Genomic DNA, 9,343 nt, shown 5'->3' on the forward strand with positions numbered 1-9,343 from the left:
CCACACACTCCCCCAGCGTGTCCTCCCACTCCCGGGGCATTGGTCAGTGATCCAGCCAAGGCTCCCGACTTACCAAATCCCCAGGGTCCAAGGGGTCGTATTTGCAGTCAGCAAAAACCTTCACCAGCTCGAAGACCTCATCATAGATCTGCGTGACCAGGCTTCCCAGGATGTTGCCCCTCACGCCCCCAAGCTCGATTTTCTCTAGCTTCAGAAACTCAATAGCTGTTTTATAAAGGTCCTGGTGGAGGAAAAATCCAGTGCACTTAGTCAATTCATCTTGGTGACCAAACTCAATGGTTCAGTCACTAATCCAGATCTGACCCCAGCAGGGAGAAGCCGGGAGGGCGATGCCCCAGGGCCACATGACAATCTTGGGAGCCCTCTGTTTATTTGTGTTAATGTTCTCTAAAGTCATTTCTGGAACAGAGAGAGAGGGGATGGGAGGAAGAGTTCCGTGAATCATCTCCAAGTAGTGAACACGGAGGAGGAGGAGATGATGGCTGGGTTCCTGTCCCGAACTTATGCTGGCCGAAACGTGTCTCTCAACAAACCACACTTTACTGGGGCCTCCGTTTCCTCAGCTGTGGGAGGAAGCGGTGGGAAAGGCATGCCGTCGTTTCTGATGCTTTTGCTAAGCTTCAAATTCTGTGCTTCCTGGGAGACCATTCCACACTCAGAGCCCGTCCCTGACGGTGGTCTGAGAGGATGCCCCCTACCGTACAGGATGCCTGACGGATGTGCGCGTGTGTGTTCTGCTTCCTCTGAGCTGTGGCTCTCGTCTGGCCTTCTCCTGGAGGCTTTCCTGACTACTGCAGCCCACAGTGGCGCCTACCTTTCCAGAATCCCCATTTGCTATCTGCATTCTTTGTTTTGGCATTTAATCCCATTCGGTCCCATCACGTGATCTAACACTTCTGTGTGCAGCTCTTATTTCCCACTTGAGATCCCAAAGGCTCCTTGAGGACCACAAGCAGGGTCTGACACAGCGCCCAACACCATTTGGACTGAAGATCTGCATATGGCGCTCATTTCACTCCCCTAAGCTAGTGCTGAGGTTGGCGCCATTTTCCCAAAGAGTCCAAGACACGTCGAGCCGTAACCAAAGCAAATCCACGAAAAGCAACGGCATGGGCGTGCCCTGAGCTCCCAGGCTTCCCACCCAAGGACAAGGACAAGGCTGGCATGGCTGACGTGGTCCATGTGGCAGGGGGTGGACAGGAAGGCCATTTCCCCCACCCTCAAAAGCCCCTCTTTCCCAGAAACTTCATCCTGACTCAGAATCTGTAATGTAGGAACTAATGGCTACTTGGCCAGAAACTTGGCTGGGACCCTCAGTTCTCAGGCTGGGAGCCTTCGGACATGAAGAAGCAAGCACCCCATGATGGAAATTCCGGAATCCTATGTGGGCCTCCCTTCTGCCTCCCAGAGGGCGTGGATGCAACCCAGACAGGGCTTTCTAAAGCCTCTGCTAAAGGCACCACCATCAAATCAAAGCCCAATGGTTCCAGGATGGTTTTTGCCCCTTTTCAAAGGTGTGAATACTATGTGCAGAAAGTTAAAAAAAAAAAAAAAAAACCTGCAGAAGGTTAGAAAACAAAAAGCAAAGCTTTCTTGCCCTCCCACATCCTCAACCCTCTCCTCTTCGCCCAGAGGAGACCGTCTGGAACCGTTTGTAAATCTGCGTCTGCTATGTGTCGCCCCCTGCACCCACAGTGCTTCTGCAGGGCCCGTCTTACGTCTTCATTTGTACGTAGTCCCACTACCTCCCTCCCTTTGGCCTCCAGGCTTCCTGACCATGGTCACTTGATTTGTCGTCAGCCTGCTCATAGACAAAGGGCAGGAGATAAGGGGAGGGGCAACCAGAATGGGTCACTATTGCTCTTGGCTAACAGCTCCGGGCTAGGAGGAGGCTGGCCCAACGGCTCGGTTTCCCGATGACATGGATGTTTGGGTGTGACTTTCGTTTTCCCTCCCGAGAGACTATCTGAAAGCGGGGTGAGGATGGGAGACGCAGCTATCCTGAGGTAGGGCAGCCTGCGCAGAGTCGGCGAAGGTGAGCCAAATTCCACCTTTACCTCAATGGTCTGGAGGCGATGGAAGAAGGAATTCATCCTGGAAAATGCAAGGGAAGAAGGGAATTCCCAAGGCACCGGCTCCTTGTTTTTCTAGGAGAGAGCGCCAGAGAAAAGGTCACGTTGGCCCCAGCCGCTCCGTCGGACTCCGCACAGGGCTGACACCCGCTCAACCTCGGGGGGCTGGACGGCTGCTCTGCAGCTCACGGCGCACCTTAAAGAAGAGCTTCATGTTGGCGCAGCAGAAGTCGTAGATGCGGTAGAGTTCCTTGAGAACATTCACAGCCAGGGAGATGCCGCTCAGAACCTCCTCGATTTCGCCTTGCAGGCCTTTCAGCACCTCGTCTGGGCTCAGGAAAGTTCGTGTCTGGGGCAGAAGAGAAGACACCCCGAAGTTCTGACGAGTCATGTGGGGGCTGTCCAGGCACCCTGTGTCTGAAGGCTGCTCTGGCGCTTAGAGATGACCCACCACCGGGCCCCACCATCTGCTTCTTACGACACATCAGCTGTCCCTCAGGTTCACATCCCAACCCGCCTGCCGACCACTGGGTGGTTTCCAGCAGACCGAGCTGCTTCTCTCCCCTGGCCCTTCGTCCCGAGCTAAGCCTGCAGCAAAAACCGATTTTGGTCACAGATGACTAGGGGTCCAGAAATCCAGTCCTGCTACGGGCTGCAGGATCCCGGGCTCCAGTGCCCTTCCGTCCTGCAGGGGGGCCAGTAAATGCGTGCTCGTGAGAAGGAAGGAGAGGGAATCTGTGTTGAGAGAGACAAGAGGCGGCTCGGCAGAGGACCAGATAAAGCCCACAAAGCCCCTGGCCGAGTCTTGGGGTGCTGGGACGTGAGGGGTAGCCCCCTTCCCTTCTGCCTCCCTCCCAACATGGGGCAGGTTGGGCTGCCACTGCCCAGGTCTTGGGAGAACTCTGGGTGGCCACCAAGAGGGCCCAAGCTTAGTCCAGGCCTGAAAATCCCTGTGCCAATATCTCTGCCTGCTTTTAAATGGCCGGGGTGTGTGAGCAGGGGGACAACCGGGTGGAAGGGGAGAGAGGATCCGATGGTGACGATGGGGCGGCCACGGGCTGGGGGAGGGTACCATCTCGATGATCTCGTTGCAGAACTCCTGAAGGATGACGATGATCCTGGAGGGCGTGTTATAGTGCTCAGAGGTGGCCCAGATAAAGCAGATGGTGTGCAGCACCTTGGCAATGAATGTCGGGAGCTGGGGAGAGACAGGCCCCGCGCGCGCTTTGTGGCGCAACCTCAGCTCTCCCCTCCCCACAGCTCCAGGAGGGGACCCCCACGTTGGAGGAGGAGGCAATCCCTGGGACCACCCCCCTGATCACAGCAAAGAGGCCCGCAGCCCCCGCTCCCCAAGACACGAGAGCAGCCCCTGCAAAGTGACCTTCCTCCTGACAACATACCACCACGAAGTCGGCCTGCTCCATCTCCTCCAACAAGATCCGCAGCGGCTTCAGATACAGAACAATATCGTTGGCTTCCTTCAGCCCTGCTCAGAACAAGAATAAGTGCCTGTGCTCGTGAGAGCGAAAATCGACCCCACCTGCGGTGGTCAGAAATGACGACGGTGCAACTGTGTGTGTATCGAGACCTGCTCCTAAGAAACAGGGCCTTCCTCAAAAGGAGGGCCCAGGGAAGCTGCTTATGGGGGAGGCGTATGCCCCCCGGGGTTGGTGCCAGGCCTCCCCCAGCCCCCCCAGAAGGCATCCCCAGCTTCTCGCGGCTCTTGGGCGGGTCGCCAGCCCACCTTCAGTGATATTCATATACACGTTCTGCAGGGCTGGCCAGTAGCAGCTTTTGGCTTTTTCCAGGATCTCAACTATTTTGTTCACTTTGGGCCTATTTAGCTGAGAAGGAGAGAAGAAGAATATCAACCCTTCAGTAGAAACTGGCAGACCCCAGACGAGGGCCACCTGACCCTGCAGCCGGCTGGAGCTGAGGAGTGACGCAGGTTATCTGGGTCCCCTCGGGGCTCCTGGGGATCAGCACAGAGAGGGTGGGTGCTCATGAATTCGCCTGGCTGAGCAGCTGAGCGCCCGGTCACCGCGGCGACAAAGAGGCGTCACCTGCTCATGGATGCACTGCAGGTTCATGAGCCGGGCGTCCCAGAACTCGAACTCCACTCGGGGCAGGGGGTGCAGCCCGTCCAGCAGGGCCTGGGCTGAGTCCTTGCTCAGCACGTCTCTGATCTGGTGGGACCAGTCGATGATGATGGTTTCGATGGCGTGCAGCAGCGAGTTGTCCAGGGAAGCGGGAATCCTGCAGAGCAGAAGGTCGAGAAGATGCTCTCACGGCCCCGGGTACAGCCCTGGCCCTTCTGGGCGGGAATCCTCCCTCCTTCAGCCAACAGGCCCCAAAGAACCACCAGTGGCACTGGTCCTGCCTCATGTCCCTGGGCTCCTCACAGTCACCTGGGGGAGGCCAGAGGATTCCCCAAACCTCCCAGCTGTGACAGACCCTGAGCAAATGCTGGGTGTTGTCAGAGATGCCAGCACCCCGAAGAAAGGGGAAGAGGAGGACCAACTCTGGAATAAATTCTGTGCTCAAGGCGGCTCCTCCCAGCAGTTCTCATGGGGGTCACCACAGGGCATGCGTTCGGGGTTGGTGGACAATCCAGGGAGGACCTGCCCGTAGGATGAGCCCCCCAGGAGAGGTCGCCCTCTGATGTGAGCAAATCCAACAAGCTATCACACTGTAACGGCTGCAAGGGCCTCACTCAGACATCAGGCAGTTGTAAATGGCGGTCAGGCAGGTGCGAGGGGACAGCTTGGGGTCCACGTGCTTCCTGGGGTCCCTGGGACGCTACACCCTCTTGACTTGCAGCCTCCACCTGCTGAAAATCCCTTCCATGCCCCTCACTGCCCCTCAGTCCCCACGTCCAAAAGCTGGGTATCCTTTTCCTGGCTGTGTGACATGTATGACAATGTGACATCCTTTGCATGTCATGTGATGCCGGGACGGGTGCACATGTGTGATGGAGGTGGGGCTAGAGCACAGGTGTCCAGCGGTTGCCGGAGCTGGAATTGAGGCGGCTCCAGCGCCTCATCCTGTCCTGTCCTTGTGCCTTTGACCTTGGACTCCAGCACCATCTTGCCCTCGTATGTTTCGTTTGCAGTGGGACAGATTGTCCTCGGTGGTCTGGTGTGAGATGCTTCTCCGCCCAGCGCGTTCCCCGGGCCAGGCCTGCCTACCTCTCCATGGACTCCAGCGTGCCGTGCAGGCTCCGCAGGTGCTCCGGAACGGGGAGCAGGGTCTTCCCTCGGATCTTGCCTCCCATCACGAACATTTCGTTCTTCAGCTTGTGGACTTGCTTCACAATGTCTTCGGAGACCACCCGGGGCCATCCGCTCATGTTTTCACTTTGGTTTAAGAGAGAGTAGAGGACCTGAAAGAAAATGGGTCTCTAGTTCTGCCCGCGCCATCTCCAGCTCAGTGACCCCCAGGAGGAGTGGGGAGCCCTCCGTGTGTGTTCACAGATGAGCACAGCAACGCCCAGAGGACTGGGTCACTTGCATTCTGCCCGGTCTGACTGCCAGAGCGTGCCAGCGTGCCGCAGCTGCCATACCTGCCGAGAGTGTCACCCGGAGGAGGCAGGACAGCAGAGAGAGGCAGAACTAGCAGCCCATTTTCTCCCTTCCTCACTCAAAGTCTTAGAGCTGAGGAGGCCCGTCGACTGTCCGAATGGCCCACACCGTCCCACAGCTGCCGGCAGGGACGAGGTTCTCATGAGATCCAGAGAGACCAAGGCGATGGCCTGGAGGCCCGGTCAGAAGGCAGGCCTGTCCCAGCTGTCAGGGCAGCGGGCCTGGGCTTCTGCATTTACAACCAGCTCCCAGGCCGTGCTGATGCTGCCGGGCTGCGGACCACCCTCTGACTAGCCGGCTTCTAGCCCACTCCCCAAAAGTACGAGAAACAGAGATTGTTCCTCCTGAGCCCCCCGCCCCTGGCCCAGGGTGGGCCGCCTGGGTGCACCCACCTCCTCCACGATCGCAATCAGCTGGTCCACAGGCGCCGGGCTTATGTCCCCGTAGATGAAACGGTCCTTGTAGTCGCTCTTGCTGATGTTTTCAGGTTTCTTCTTGATGAAGTAAACTCCTTTGGACTTGAGCGACGCTGGGAAGCCCAGGCAGGGAAGGATCATGCCCGAGGGATGGAGCGTCATCACCAGGACCGAGACTTCCGGCTTCTCGAAGAACTCGGTGAACAACGCCACATTCTCTTCCATTCCAATCATCCTGCTCCACTTGTCCGGCTTGAACTTCAGGATGAGAGAAGCTATTCCCTCCAAATACTCTAGTCTGGCGTCCGGTGTAATCGTCATCTCGACGTTTCCCTACACCACGGTCACCTGTTAAATGAGCAGAGACACGGATGCGACACAACTTCTGGGGATCTCGCTTTCCCATCCGTCACCAGAACCATTGGACATCCCTGTTCTAACCAAGCAGGAAAAAAGGGTCCTCGTGAGTGTGTTGCTTTCAGCTGTGGATGGGCTGAGGGAGGCACAAGGAGGTCACACCCGTCTGCCCTGGCTGGACAGCTGGCCCTGCCTCGCTGTGGGTGGCACCGTGGAGCGGGGCCACACAACAGCGGTGTGTGCTTGTGTGAGTTGTGACCATGAAGTAACAGGCTGGGAAAGGTGGACATGGATGCTGGGGAAAAGGAAATGATGGCGGTGAGATAGTCTGAAGGCTTGAGGGGTGGGGGAAGGCCCAACGAGACGATGGCATCATCAGGTTGAAGGGTCCCAAAAGGAGATGATGGAAGGACATGGCACCCCTAGGACACGGGCAAAACCCGGAAAGAGGAGGGCTGGCCCTGACCTGCAGGGTGTGAAGCCCATCATGCTCTCCCTGTCCTAACCCCAGCCAGAGTGTACCCCAACTTTTGCCCTGCTCGTCAGCCTCTCCCCTCCCCCCTGTACTCTCCACCACGTGCCCATAAAGGGATCCAACTGCTGACTCCTCACAGACCCCCCAGAAGCTGCTCACATTGCCCCTGGGAGAAGCTCAGAGACAGCTTCTCGGGGAGGTGGACCTACGCTGGCCCTCAGGACTTGACAGGAAGAAGCCAGGGTGGGGGGCTTCCAGGAGAAGACTGTGGGCTGACGCAGGGTGGAGAATAGTCTGGAGCGGCTGGAGTGAGGACACCAGGGAGACAGCCGTCCAGGAAGGGGCCGGGCTGGCTATGGGCAGCCTGCATCCCAAGCCCAGACCCCTGATCAGCTCTGAAGGGGAAGCAGAGCAACTTCCGGGTGGGCGATGGGTCTCCCGTCCGCCAGGGCCTGGGTCCTCTGTCCTCTGAAGCCCCCAGCTTTGCCTCCGAGCACCCACCTGACGGCAAACGGCTGCTCCAGTCTCAAGCAGGACAAACTGATGGGCAGCTCTTTCCCAGACCAGTAAAGCAAACGGCTCCCTTCCCTGAGGGGCTCCAACTGCCATGGAACTTCTGGAACCTTCTCAAGTGACCAGTGGCAGCGCAGCAAATGAGCAACCCTCCATCATGCCCCACAGCGGACAGGCTCTCAGGCTGTAATATTTTAAAACTCCATCCAACAATCTTTGCCTTTGAACTGGAGCATTTAGCCCATTTCATGTCACGTAATTACTGATAGATTGGGATTTAAATTATCTTCTTCTTAAACCCTTTCTATCTGCCTGGCCTCTTCTAGGTTCCCTTTCTTTTCCTCTCTTGACTTCTTCTAGATTAAATAATTTTTATTATTTCATTCCTCCTATTAGCTCAGTTATCATACATCTTCTGTCTTTCTTTCGGGGCACATGGACATTATCACACGCCTCCTGACCTGTCACAGTGTAACAGTCCTTGCTTCTGCCCTCTTCCTGGATGAGGCATTCTCTCCCAACTTATACATCATTGTCGTGAATTTTAGTTCTAAAACATTATTATTAAAAATGTAATTAAGTAGTTGGTAGTTAAATAAATAAATATTCATTAGATTTCCCCCCATGATCACTTTGTTTTCCCCTGTGAGCTTCCACCTGGGATCAATCGCTTTCTGCCTCTATCAGCATTTTCCCTTTATCTTCCGGAAAAGCCAGCTTTGGTGGCCGGGCGGAGGGAGCGGAAGATGCACTTTATTTCCTGGAGCTCATCCCAACAGTGAGCGAAGGTCGGGAGCACGACGAGGGCATCCACTCTCAGCACTGTTCCTCATCACCATGCTGGGGGTTCCAGCCGGGGTGCCTCAGCAAGAAAGGAAAAAAGAGGCTTTCAGACGGAAAAAAAGAGGTGAAACTCTCTCTGTTCACAGATGCCATGATCCTGTACGTAGAAAATCCTAATAAATCTATAAAACAACTATTAGCAAGGCTGCAGGATACGAGATTGACATACAAAAATCCTCGGTGTTTCTGTAGACCAGCAATGAACAACCCGGTAATGAAATTCAGAAAGCAATCCTCATTTTACAATATTATCAAAACAACTCCATTTACAATAGCACCAAAAGAATAAAATAATCACGAATAATTTTTTTGAAAACAAGGGCAAGACCTACACACGAAAAACTACAAGACGTCACTGGAAGGCGTTCAAGAAGCTTTGAATGAACGGAATGCCATCCCCACTCACAGACCGGAGGGCTCAACACTGTTGAGATGACAGTTCTTCTCAAACTTATCTACAGATTCAACACAGGCCCTCTCAAAATCCCAGCTGGCTTTTTTTGCAGAAATGGAAAAACCCAGCCTAAAATCCATACGGAAATGGAAGGGACCAAGAACAGCCAAAACCACCTTGAAAAAGAGCAAGGTTGTAGGACTCAAGCTTTCTGATGTCAAAACTCAGCACAGCCAAGACTGAGTGCTGCTGGCGCGAAGATGGACTCACAGGTCAGTGGACTGGAACTGAGAGCCCAGAAACCAACTGACCTTTGTGGACAGTTGATTTCAGACAAGAGTGCCACAATTCAGTGGGAAAGAACAGTCTTTCGACAAATGGTATTGGAACAACTGAATATCCACATGCAAAGGAGGAAAGTTGCCTCACGCTAGCTACAAAAATTAACTACAAATGGATCAAAGGCCTAACTGTAGGAGCTAAGTTTATAAAACTCTTAGACTAGAGCACAGGAGTAGAGCTTCGTGACCAGGGAGGAGGCAGCGGTTTCGTACGTGGGACGCCAAAAGCATAAGAGACCCACGAAAAAAACAGATAAATTGGGCACCATCAAAACAAAAAATTTCTGGGCTTCAAAGGACACTGCAAAGAAAGTGAGAAGACAACTCACA

At 54.9% G+C, this 9,343-nt stretch overlaps 1 protein-coding gene across 1 annotated transcript in view; it reads right to left on the reverse strand.

Moving 5' to 3' along the window:
- The window catches only part of DNAH17 (dynein axonemal heavy chain 17), a 117,405-nt gene extending 108,545 nt beyond the window's left edge, over positions 1 to 8,860 (reverse strand). Inside the window, exons 1-10 of the mRNA XM_046677445.1 lie at positions 7,424 to 8,860; positions 6,067 to 6,438; positions 5,282 to 5,475; positions 4,157 to 4,349; positions 3,838 to 3,937; positions 3,494 to 3,579; positions 3,166 to 3,291; positions 2,290 to 2,442; positions 2,079 to 2,168; positions 74 to 241 (exon numbers count right to left, since the gene is read on the reverse strand). Of these exons, the coding sequence (XP_046533401.1) occupies positions 74 to 241; positions 2,079 to 2,168; positions 2,290 to 2,442; positions 3,166 to 3,291; positions 3,494 to 3,579; positions 3,838 to 3,937; positions 4,157 to 4,349; positions 5,282 to 5,475; positions 6,067 to 6,411 (1,455 nt within the window). The 5' untranslated portion in view covers positions 6,412 to 6,438; positions 7,424 to 8,860. The remainder of the gene's footprint in view (positions 1 to 73; positions 242 to 2,078; positions 2,169 to 2,289; positions 2,443 to 3,165; positions 3,292 to 3,493; positions 3,580 to 3,837; positions 3,938 to 4,156; positions 4,350 to 5,281; positions 5,476 to 6,066; positions 6,439 to 7,423) is intronic.
- Between the last annotated feature and the right edge of the window lie 483 nt (positions 8,861 to 9,343).

The sequence above is a fragment of the Equus quagga genome, chromosome 11 (genome assembly GCF_021613505.1).
Source record: "Equus quagga isolate Etosha38 chromosome 11, UCLA_HA_Equagga_1.0, whole genome shotgun sequence".
Taxonomy (NCBI): Eukaryota; Metazoa; Chordata; class Mammalia; order Perissodactyla; family Equidae; genus Equus; species Equus quagga.